This window comes from Grammomys surdaster, unplaced genomic scaffold (genome assembly GCF_004785775.1).
Source record: "Grammomys surdaster isolate TR1022 unplaced genomic scaffold, NIH_TR_1.0 348, whole genome shotgun sequence".
NCBI lineage: Eukaryota > Metazoa > Chordata > Mammalia > Rodentia > Muridae > Grammomys > Grammomys surdaster.
The window spans coordinates 1,153,385-1,165,875 of record NW_021604767.1 but is presented as its reverse complement, the minus strand read 5'-3'; the positions used below and the strand labels follow the sequence as shown (position 1 = coordinate 1,165,875).

Here is a 12,491-nt window from a genome sequence, read left to right as displayed (position 1 = left end):
TAAAGTTTCAGAATACAAAATACTCTTTGTTTTTTGGACTGTGATAGATAATTTTTTTTGTATGATGAGTCAGTTTAACAGATTCAGAATGATGCAAAATATTGAATAAACATTGGAAATTCAAGTTGAACATAAACTGTAATAAACAGTACATTATGACTTCTAGAAATACTAATTAACTACAGTAATTGAACTGTAGTAATTAGTATTTACTAATTGAATTGTATTTGTTTGGGTAAAGGATCACAGTATACTATGTGGTAGTCAAACTACAGATACATTCCTGCCTCTTACATGCTAAGAAGATTCTAGATTATGTCATTAGGACCCTCTCCCTGCAAAAAGAATTGTAACCGTAGCTAAGACTATTTCCATTAGCTAATCAGTACTTTTGTAAATGTTATAAATATCTTAATCCCCACAGCAGTTCTATAGGATAGGCCCTGTGTTCTCTTCAACTTACAGATGAGAAAACTGAGATTCAGATTCAAACCTACACATCTTTCTGTGATTTGGGCCTGGACTAGAAAGGTTTAGCATGGTGGGTGGAGAGATGGCTCAGAAGTTAAAAATACTTACTACTCTTGGCGAGGACCTGTATTTGGTTCCCAGCATTCCCATGGTAGCTCATAATCATGTGTAATTCTAGTTCCAGGGCATGCAGCAACCGTTTCTGACCTCCACTGGCTCCTGCATATACATGGTGCACAGATACACGTTTGAGCATGCACCACATACATGTGAAATAAATAGAATTTTTCAAATGTTGTAGAGAACAGATGACTGAAGATACAGAAATATATCTGCTCAGTGGCTATGTACAGATGGCTAAGGGAGACTAGAATAATCAGAAAGACTCTTCAAATCAGTATATTCCATAATTCTCCATGAACTCCATTTTCTGAATATAGAATTGTTTTGTTTACTTGTTTGTTTGTAAAGTAACTTGCATTTTCCCTTATTAGTCATTAAGAATTCGTTCCAAAATCTGATGATGTTCAACTATTACATTAAGTAATACAGTATTTTCAATGACCTGCAGTTACTCATCCATATACTTGGAATCATTTCTAGAATACCTTCACTGTATAATAAAATGTAAGTGGTAGTTATTTTATTTAAGGAATAATAGCAAGAAAAAAGAAGGTACATGTCCAATGCAGACACACATTTTGAATATTTTGATCTGCAATTGTTTGAATCTGTACATGCAGAGTCTACAGATACAGGGACTAACTGTTTAGACATATACCAAGCCACACATACCAAGGTGAAATACTCATGTTTGAGCCCCTTCTTTAGCTACTGATCTCAATATCATAAGAAGCTATAAATATGCAGGGTGAGGACATTTACTGAAACTACAGAGTGTGCAAGATGGAAGTACAATGTTGAGCAACAGAGCCTGAAATTTCCTGTATAAGTATGGATTTTCTGTCTCATCAAAAGAGAAAAGCTGTACACTCAAGTTTTACCTTCTATAAGGTGCTATTTGTGATCTCTTGGGATTTGTTTTGTTTTTATTTTTTGTTTTTCAATCATTACTTGTCTCAGGCTAAAGCCTCTCTCAGTTTCTGTGTATGCTCATCTTATGCCACCTGTAGAGACGTGGGGGAGCTCCTGTGACTCTTGGTCATACTTTCCCCCCATGGAGTCCTGGATCTCCTTTGGTCTTCATAGTATTCCAGGGAATGAAAGGTAATGCCATAGCCATTAGCAAAACCCAAACTGAGACCCGGGAGCACTCCAAGCTTAGATGAATGTGCTTTTGCATTTATAATAATAAACATGGTTTTATAATATTTAATAAGCAATATTTTCCAAGAATTAGAAATATGAAACAAAAATATGACTATAAAAATTAGCTTTGGTCATTTTTATTATATCAGAAATAAACTTACATTGAAATTTTTGGAAAGTGTAGAAAAGAAGGAGTAGTTATCCATAAACCATAGTTCAGAGAGTCCACTGTTAACAGAAGGGGCAGAGTCTTTTCATTCTGTCTTCTGCTTGTTCTTGTTTACATTGCTTCAAATATAATAATGGTGGAGTAGCATAAGCAAACACATAGTTTAAAAGTGTGTAGTGGTTTTATATAATTAGTAGTAATAATTGGAATTCTCTACCCTGGAGAGTTCCCCTAACTCTTGCTAGTTGCTACTATTATTATATAGCCTACAGCAGTATGAATATCTAAATGACTGTGTTCATGCCGTTTGTGAGTGTCTTTGTTTTTTGTTTGTGGGACAGTGCTGTCCATGCTGCCAACACTGAGAGAGGCCTTAATGCAGCAGCTCAACTCGGAGAGTCTAACAGCTTTGTTGAAAAACAGGTAAAAGCACACTATGTTATTTGGCTTATTGGAATGCAGTCAAAGGTTGTAGAATGAGCTAAATACGCTTAATGCATCCTTGTTTCCTTATCTCTTTAATAAAAACTTAAAATACATAGACTCAGTTGAAAAAATTAAATATATATGTCATTTAATTTTATTAAAACTCTCCCTCACTACACAGATCATATGGGACAATAATATGTATTGTCTTTATATGAATATGTTCTATTGTTTTACATTATTCAACAGTTTATTATTGGGTACTTATAGAACATATCTCTGTAGCAGAAACGTAAAACTAAAAATCTTTATGTTCAATATTGTGCTTCTCATAGTGCTAGCAGTGTAGGAGAATGTTTTGGATAAGGAACATGAATTTATAAGTAAATGACTAACAATAGACAAATATAACATGAATGTATAATACTGATAAATTATTGTGGCAGTTCAGAAAACACTACTCACATAAATGACCTAATGTGTGGTGTGCGGCATGCACATAGGCATTAGAAATTAAATTCTGTGCTAGTTTGAGGAAACTTCCAGAAACAAATGACTACTTCTTTTGATGAAAAAAATACAGACAGTGGTGGTTTCAGTAAGTCAAATGTATGGCTGGAAGGAAGGGGATGGGAGAGGGGAAGGGAGAGAAAGAGAAAGGAGAGAGACAAACAGTTGAGGAACCAAACCCAGGAGCCCATACATGTCTGTGCTCACCACTGAGTTACACTCAAACCAAATAAATCTTAATTAAGTGGTTTTACTGAAATATTTCCTTGACTATAATAAGCCTCAAGTATCAAGGGGGAATGAAGTACTATTTGCAGTTCTGTGGCAACCTTGTAATAGGAGCCTCCCACACTCACATGCTCTCATGCGATTTTCACAATATCTCTATGAGGCAGATGTTATCATCTGCATTTTGCAAACAGAAACTGAGTACTTAGACAAATTGAGCAGCAAACTTGAGGACTTTTCATTTATTTTTTTCTTTTATAATACTGGGATTGGACCCACATGAGGTAAACATTTTGCCACTTAGCTACATTCCCAGCCCTCTTTGAAACGTCTTTCTGTTACTCAGAGAATACTTCCCAAAATAATAATGAACGTATGCTAAAACTTTTTATCTGATTCAAATAGAATACCAATGGCAGGTGATTTGTCATTTTTAGAAGTAGACTGAATTTAATCTCTGCTCTACAGATGTAAAGTGTGGCTTATAAATTACTTTGTATAATTATATAAGAAGATATATGAACAAATAAATCACAGTCATATAAACAACTGATTACTGCTTGAATGTGCATAAATAGAGGACAGAAAACAGATTGTAATTGTCTTAGACTTTAGTCTTACTAAGAGGCAAAGACAGATTCAAATTGAGTTTGTATAGAAAAACTAAAGGATAGCAGTTAAATATGGTGGCTTTCCTCCTCCTCAGCAAACCTGTATCCTATACAGGTCTCCATTCCAAATGCTTAGAAAGATTCAGTGGTAGAGCCTGCACTTAGCATCTTCAAGGCCCTCAACTCAATCTCCAGCACCAGGAAACAGACAAATAAAAACCTAATAAAATACCTTTAGGTTTAAGTCATTGAATTGACAAGCAAAGGGGAAATGGATTAAACATAGTACAGTTGAGACCTGTTAATTCCAGGGTAAAATAAACACTAAAGGAAAATATGGGAGTTTAAAAAAAGATTGATTTTGCAAAACCATGTGCAAACCTTACTCAAAACACAAGAAAGTGAATTTCTTAAATTCCAGAGTTTAAGATGAGTTGTGCTTCTCACTCAGTGCTTATATTTTATGTGCCTTAATGTTATTTCCGTTCTTTTCTTTTGCTTTGTAATTACTATTTTGTAATTGGTATGTATCCATTTTGATAAACATTTGTATAAAACAGACTAACAAGGCCCTACAGTGTGACGATTGCTTTTATAATCCAGTCATCTCTGGTTTCATATAACCTGCCAAGCAAGTTGGTTTTCTTTTTAAATTCATTTGCTTGTAACTGATGAGGATAAACAAATGATCTGATAGCCTTGTTTTGGCAGGTACACGATAGCAGTAAGGAGCCATCATTGATTGGGTATCTGGCAGAGAACCTTAAACATCCTCATCACAAGCAATAGAATGTTTGGCAAGCATTGATCTAAGTTTTAGGTGGATATTGATTTTAGTGACACTAAAAAGTCAAGTTGCTTTTAACTTGAAGTAGAGGTCCCCTTGAAGAGTCCTTTGAAGAAAATCTACACAGGTAGTACTTTCTCTGTCCGATATGATTTGAAATCAGAAAAGATGTGTGTGTGTGTGTGCGTGTGTGTGTGTGTGTGTGTACACATGCACGTGCCCACATGTGTGCACATTTTTGTTTTGTTTGTTTTGTGATCCTGAGAACTAGGACCTCAAACATGATAGGCAAAGGTTCTACCACTGAGCTACATTTAACTCTCAGATAAAGATTGTAAAACTACTGGCACGGTCTCATTACGAGATTATCAATGCAGAAGTGCTTCCTGGGTGGCAGCTCACTCTGTTCTCACCCACCAAGTCCCCCAAATGAAATAAGGGTCAGCGAGTGTGGTTTCAGTTCCTGCGCTCTGATTTGCCCCTTTACAGATTCCTTCTACTAAGGACTTTCTGTCCTCTAATAATGGCTCAGCGTTAATTGAAATAACTCTACATTTTTAAGGTCTATTTCACTATTTAATTACATGGGGGTGGGTAGTATGTGTACATGAGTACTGGTTCCTGCAAAGGCATCAGATGTGACTGACACTGTAGTTACAGGCAGTACGAGCCACCAGTGAGACACCAAAAACCAAACTCAGCTCCTCTAGAAGAGCAGTAGGTTCTCCTAACCTCTGAGCCTTCTCTCCAGCCCTGTAACTGAACTTCTTACTGAAACACAAATTTATGTCCCATATCAATAAAAATGATTGGCCTGTATTTTGTATCTTTCTGTTCTAGTAAATAATTTTCATTATATTTGACAAAAGTATTTATCCTGAACTGAAAATAGTAAAAATATTTGTTCTATGACACAGGTGCTCTGAAAGTTCTGTGTTGTATCTGCATAGTGCATTCACACAGACGACTGCTACACTACATTTAAAATGCTTTTTTTAAATTGCATTTACTTATTTACTTATTTTATTTAGGTTTTTCAAGATAGGGTTTCTCTATGTAGCCTTGGCTGTTCTAGAATTTCCTCTGTAGACAGGCTAGCCTCAAACTCACCTGCCTCTGCCTCCCAAGTGCTGGGAGGTGTGTGCCATTACCACTCAAATTTTTGTTTATTTGTTTGTTTGTTTTGTGTGTGCTAGTAGCAGGATAATTTACAGGAGTTAGCTCTCTCCTTTCACCATGTTGGTCCTGGGAATGAATTCAAGATCATTAAACTTGGCAGCAGGCCTTAATACCTATTGAACCATTTTGCTGGCCCATAGTATGTTTTTTAAATAAGTAATGCCATTGTGCTACTATGGACTAATCTCCTGGATACATTGCTATTTTATTTTTTAGTAAATAAAACTTCTGCAGTATATCTGATTTTATTTAAGGAGCAGTTTTAAATATGTTAAAAATGCATACATGCTTATATAAAGCAATACAGCAGAAGCGAAAGCATGTTTAAATCATCTGTGAATAGGGAAACATGGCATTCAACATACAAGGTTGTATCAATTTGGCTTTATAACTGTGTAAATATTTTATGTAATTATAAAATGATATTAATTGTTAACTATGATACCAAATATTTATAGTAAAATAAACTTTGTATAACCACAAAGATAGAAACTATGCCAAATGTCTTTAAATCAGAAAGGTAATTAAATATTCTTAGTGAAATAAATATTTCTGTTACATGTAACTTAAAAGCTCTAATCCCTTTTGAATATTATAGCACTATTTTAGGACTGCTATACTTGAACTGAGGGGTGAAGGAGACTAATGACTATGTTGTTTTCACTAATTTCTAGTATGGACAAAATAAAATAAAGTCAACAAAATTAGGCTAAAATCCGATAAAGCTTGCTTTGAATTAAACTATTGGTATAAGCTTGTGGTATAGTTTATCTTTAAAAATGTATACATACAAATACTATATAGATATCTAACAGCTTTTAGTCATTTTTACCTTATAGTAAGAGGCCTTTAAAGGGCTTATTTTGTTTTGTAATTTTGAAGTTTCCAGTCCAGATCAGGCAGATGTGTTGCTCTGGGTCTCTGATGGTCCTTGTGGCCCGAGTACAGTGGATCAAGCTGTTACCTGGTAGCCAAGAAGCAAGAAGAGTAATACTAGATGGCCCAGGGTCTCCAAATGCCCTGGTAGGTGTCCTTAATGACCGAGAGTCTCCCTGTAGCTTCCAACTCAGTAAAGGTTTCACTGCCTCCCAGTGTGTCACCATGATTACCAAACCTTTTCTCTACAATCCTCTGAGACAACAGTAAGCCCAACCATAGCACCAGCTCAGCTCACTGAGAATGATTAGAAACAATCCTTGACCAGATCAAACGCTCTGGTCTCTAGTGTTCCCAACCACCAGGAACTCATAAAGAAGTAGGTAGTTTCAGATCTGCAGCAGGCTTAGAACAGGATCAACTCAGAACAGCCTGAAAAAAAAAATTAAAGTGTAAAGGCTCAGGCAAAAAGATTTCAGAACCAACCTAAGTAGTCTCCAGTGGTGATCTAAACAGTAGAAGGGAGAATAGTTCCAGTTGGTTGAGCACAAATGCATGTGTCAATTCCTATGCTTATGGTGATACTGTAAAGCAACAGAAGCAGATTTCTTACCTTTGAGTGATCACAGGATCGACTTGATTATATACAAGATAATAAGCAGAGGAAAGACACTTCCTGGGTTGCTTACCACTTCAGTATGCTTGTGCATGTGCTCAGAAAGAGGACAAAGGCTTGCAGGCCTGTACACTAGTGAAGGTGGTTCTTAGTGTTTCTTAAAAAAATTAGACAGGTTTGGTTATCTTGTTGACTTTGCTTCTTCAATATTTGTATGTTGTTTTGAGTTTTTAAATATGTGAGTTTTAATTTTAACTTTTAAAATATAGCTTTATGTAGTTCAAAGTTATACTAACTTATATAGAGTATTATTTTCATGTTTTCTGATTTTTTTTCCCTTTAGGCCTTCAAATAAGCTGGAAATATGGGAGGACCTAAAGATAATAAGTAAGCCCGAGTATTCTGTATGACAGCACATCCTTGAGCTATTTGTAACAGGAACTTTTTGTATGATAGTATGTATATGACTCTTCTTTTCCTGCCCCATTGCATAGTCAGGTTTAAATCTAAATATTCATAAAGCAAAGAGGTCAGTGTTTATTTCTAGGCAACACTTTGTTAGTGATGGTGGTGATATCGTTGTTTTAAGGTATGGTATAAGAACTGTGTGTGCTTATGTTAGGTATATTTTAAAGGAATTTTTATCCAACCCAAATAGCAACTTTAATTTCATATTTTACGCAAAATTTCACTAGTAATAAAAATTGTAATCAAGGAACATCCCTAGGCCTTTTATATATGTCTCAAACCTTAATGTCAGCAAGCTTTCCTGTTTCTCCATTTCAGCTGACATATCCACCAAATGATGCCTGAGTCTTCCCCTATTGGAAGACAGCTTAAACTTCTTGAGTGGCCTATATTATCTTTCAGCTGTTGCCCTTTCTCACATGCCCTGTCAAAATTCTCTTTCTTCATTTCTTCACGCCTACTCGCTCTTTGATACTACACCCTAGTTTCTGCTCTTGTCTCTACCCAAGTGGTCCTCATAGGCACCAGGAGTAGTCTCTGTGGTTCTGAATCCACTGGGGCTTTTTCAACTGGCCACAGCACTTGACACCGTGGACATCTGTGCTCCTTCTCTGCCCTGGATGCTGTATTGGGCTGCTGGGAGGCAAGGTCTTCCTGTTTCCCTGTCCTCTCTACCTCATCCAAATCTCTACTGGCCTTCACGTTTACCTATCACTGAAGCAGGGGTTCTTCCATGTTCCACCTTCCTAAGTTCTAAGCTCGTTCCCTGGACTTCTGAGCTCTAAAGATACAGTTTACTCAGGTCTTGCTTTGACTTGTCCCATCCACACATCCATGCTGGAGAGAGATCCAGGGCCTCGTGAACACTAGGCAGGCTTATACCAACAGAGGTACATGCCCAAATTGCTTTCCTTTCCCAGCTTCTAACAGATAATTCCTTTGCCCAATACGTATTTATAAGTAGTCCTTCAGTTGAGAAATCCTGCCTAGCCAAGCATGACACTGGTCTGCTATCCCAGTACTGAGACAAATGGGTCCTGAGCTTGAGGCCTACCTCGGCTACAGAGAAAGATCCTGCTTAAAATCAAAAGAGTGGGGAGGAAAGAAGTGAGACATAAATTATTATATATATGTTATAAAGAGATACATTAAGTATAACATATTTTAAATTGATATATTTTTAAGTTTGATCCATTTACTATTATATTTTGTTAAAGTTATCAAAAAAAAAGTAGTCAAAGAAATAGGTCATGAGTGTATACATGTCTTGGTGTTTTAGTCACAATGCCAAAGGGTTTCTCTTCTCTCTGAAGGTTTCACAAGAAGTATTGTAGCTGTATATAGCACGTGTATGCTGGTGGTTCTTTTGCGAGTCCAGTTAAACATAATTGGTGGATATATTTACCTGGATAATGCAACAGTTGGCAAAAATGGCACTGTAAGTTTAACAGACTTGAGCTACACCGCTTTGTCTTCTAAGAGGTTCAGTGTTTAAATATTACTTATTCTGAGTACTTTGAACTATTAATCAGCTCTGAGAAACAGACTTTAACATTTATGACTGACTTTGTAGCATTATGATGGTTGTCTTTGGAAAGTGAGCTTTTTTGGGTATATTAAAAAGGGTTTTCTTTTAAAAGCTTTAACTTTCCTTTAAAAGCTCCTTTGACTTGATTTCTCTTCTACACAGACTGTTCTTGCTCCTCCAGATGTACAGCAGCAGTATTTATCAAGTATCCAGCACCTTCTTGGAGATGGTAAGATTCCAGTCTGTAGCAAGCACGTTCATGTTATTGAGGAAGGTTTTAAGTGAACACGGCTCTGTTTTCTTTTAATTTTGCTTTTCCTTTGATAGGCCTGACAGAGTTGGTCACTGTCATTAAACAAGCTGTACAGCGGATCTTAGGAAGGTATGCCATGTTCCTCTGTCTTTTCTGACTTCTTGGTTCTGGTGAATAAAATAAAAGTTAAAGCTGCTCATGGTGCCACAGTTCTGTCATCCCAGGTACTCTGAGGCTGAGGCAGGAGCAGCCCGAGTTCAAGGCTTACAGATAAGACTCAATCAGTCACATTAGTGGACTCTGTCTCCAAATTTAAAAATAGAGAAAAAGTAGGTGTGGAGTGTGCATATGTAGAGCATTTATTTACTTTGGGTGCTTGAGGTCTCAAATTCACTCCTCAGTACTGCAGAGCAAAGACGGATGACAGGACTGTCCTAGGGAACTGGGTAATCTGATTTAGACACCAACCCTGCATATGTGTTATAATCTACTGTATCAGTGTCAGCCTTTTCACACTGGGGGTATTTTTCAGATTTTATTGATTATTGACTGATTTCCAAACAAATTAGAAATATAAAAAATGCTTCTTTCAAACCTGCCTACCTGACCCTTACACTAATAAGATCTATAATTATGACAGGGCCTTTCTTGTGAAATCTGTGTGAAAGCTTACTGTGGCTCTGTAGTGATGGCCTTATCTGGTGGCTGGCTTCCCAGTCCATTCCAGTCCAACAGCATCAGATTAGACTAAGTAGAACAGGGTTTCAGATGCCAGCTTAACTAGAAAAGGAGCACCGTGAAGCCTGTCCTGTCATTTCAACTTATCTGACACACTTTCCTGTATTTCTAGTGTTTCTCTTAAACATTCCTTGTCTCTTTTGGACTTGGAGCAAAAACTAAAAGAAATCAGAATTCTTGTTGAGCAACATCAGTCTTCTTGGAATGATAAAGATGTGTTCAAGTCGTCACTGTGCCAGTACATGATGCCAGATGAGGAAACACCGTTGGCAGCTCAGGTACTTAATTCATAACCATTTCTTATTGTCTAACTCATACTCCACATTTCTTAAACCTGTTACTCTCTCTTGAAATATGGATTTCTGCTGGGCAGTGGCGGCACACGCCTTTAATCCCAGCACTTGGGAGGCAGAGACAGGGGATTTCTGAGTTCGAGGCCAGCCTGGTCTACAGAGTGAGTTCCAGGACTACACAGAGAAACCCTGTCTCAAAAAACTAAAACCAAAACTAAAGCCAAACCAAAACAACCAAACAACCCCCAAACAGCCAGATAGTGTTTAGAACACTAAAGCTGAGAACACTGAAGGGATGTTGCTGAAAGTAGTACATATTTAGCATAAACGAGGCCCAGGTTCAACTCCTAGAAAAAAAACAAACAAACAGGCAAGCAAACAAAAACTCAAATACAAGGACTGTTGTATATAATTTAGTTGAATTCTCAAGCAGTATTTCAAATAATTATTATACAAATTCACACCACACATTTGAATACGAATTCATGTAATTATAAATAATTCTGAGAACTTGAGTAAAGTAACTCTTTTGAAAGCATACATAAAAAACCATTTTAACTTCTAATTTATGGTTGTTATATTTTCAGTGAGACCATGCTTAAGTTCTGCACATTGAGACAATAGCATTTAAAACCCTTCTTAATAGCTCACCTTCATAGAATATAAATTACCTGATGGTAACCATAGTAGTGATTTTCCTTAAGTAAAAATATCTCTGTGCAATAAATGTATACTTTGTTATAAATAATGCATGTCCCCGTTTGATTACTTATTCAAATTTCACTAACAAAAACCCAGAACACTCAGACATGCACAGTAATAATTGAATTCAGTTGTTCTATTTTGCTCCCATGTGTTTAGCACAGACTTTTCAGATTTGTCATTAGGAAGAATTTGTCATGGTCGGAACGGAGGGACGTATTTTATGTAACAGTTTTTTAGCATCTTTTTTGTTTGTTTGAGTTCCTGGAGATGTGGTGTACATGACCAATCTGTACCATTGGTCAAGGTCCCTGTTAGGGGAAGATCTGAGAGGGAAAACAAGGATATATTTGAAGACACAGCAGCAAGATACTGGGCGTATTTGAGGCTCAGAAAGGGACCTGACCAGCAAGGCTAGAGAGAGGACATAGGCAAGTCTAGCCACCATGGGGCATTTGAAGGATCCCACACTAACACTAGGAAGCCACTGGGGTTTAAACTACAGAAGGTGGGTTGTTCTGGCTGCTGTTTAACAGAGAGCAAGAACAGAAACTGGGCCCTTTGGGAGTCTCTTGCTTTGGCACTGATGAACCAGGCATGGTCTGTTTCCTTCCAGAGGTGATGATGAGACCTCATCTGAGGAAGGAGCTGACAGGGTTCGCCGGTGGATTGAGCGTCTCTGGATGGGGAAAGGAGAGACTGCTTTCTGTGCTGCTGGTTTGTGTGACTGAGTTTGCATCCACCCCCAGCATCTGTGGCATTGTTCCTAGGACTTCCCCAGAGATGCCCAAACTGCAGATGCTTATACCAGGTTTGCCTCTAGCCTATGTTTATCCCCCATGTGTGTCAAATCATCTGCACTCAAGATCCCTAATACAGAGCAAATGCTGAGTCTAACTGTTAGACGGCATTGTTTAGGAAATTATGACGCATACGACTGCACGTGATCCATAGAGATGGAAAATGGTCTTACTATCAGCATTTGTCTGGATCCTTATATATGGAAACTATAGATATGACGGTCTCATAGACAGACAGACAGACAGACAGGCAGGCAGGCAGATCTAGATAGATGTTTGGAATAGAAATTTGGCTTTGTACAAGCGTGTGTGTTTCTGATGGTAGTCAGGGGAGAAGTTAATGGGGCGGCAGAAATTTTCCTATAGTACCTACTCACAGCCTTATCAAATTTGCAGGGCTCACTGGGGCTTGTCACCCATGTCCAATTAAGCAGTCAGTCAACTGTCACTACAGGATTTTCACAGAATAGCTCAAGTCTTTGCTGAGCTCCTTTTTGACCTTGAAATCCCAGTCACACTGGGAGGCGCACACCTTTAATCCCAGCACTTGGGAGGCAGAGGCAGGCG

General features: G+C 37.6%; 1 protein-coding gene across 1 annotated transcript in view; it reads left to right on the top strand.

Annotated features, from left to right (window-relative positions):
• Positions 1-12,491, top strand: part of Pex3 (peroxisomal biogenesis factor 3) — a 32,615-nt gene that overhangs the window by 9,280 nt on the left and 10,844 nt on the right. The window contains exons 3-8 of the mRNA XM_028779249.1: positions 2,251-2,332; positions 7,486-7,529; positions 8,924-9,048; positions 9,301-9,367; positions 9,466-9,520; positions 10,242-10,407. Of these exons, the coding sequence (XP_028635082.1) occupies positions 2,251-2,332; positions 7,486-7,529; positions 8,924-9,048; positions 9,301-9,367; positions 9,466-9,520; positions 10,242-10,407 (539 nt within the window). The remainder of the gene's footprint in view (positions 1-2,250; positions 2,333-7,485; positions 7,530-8,923; positions 9,049-9,300; positions 9,368-9,465; positions 9,521-10,241; positions 10,408-12,491) is intronic.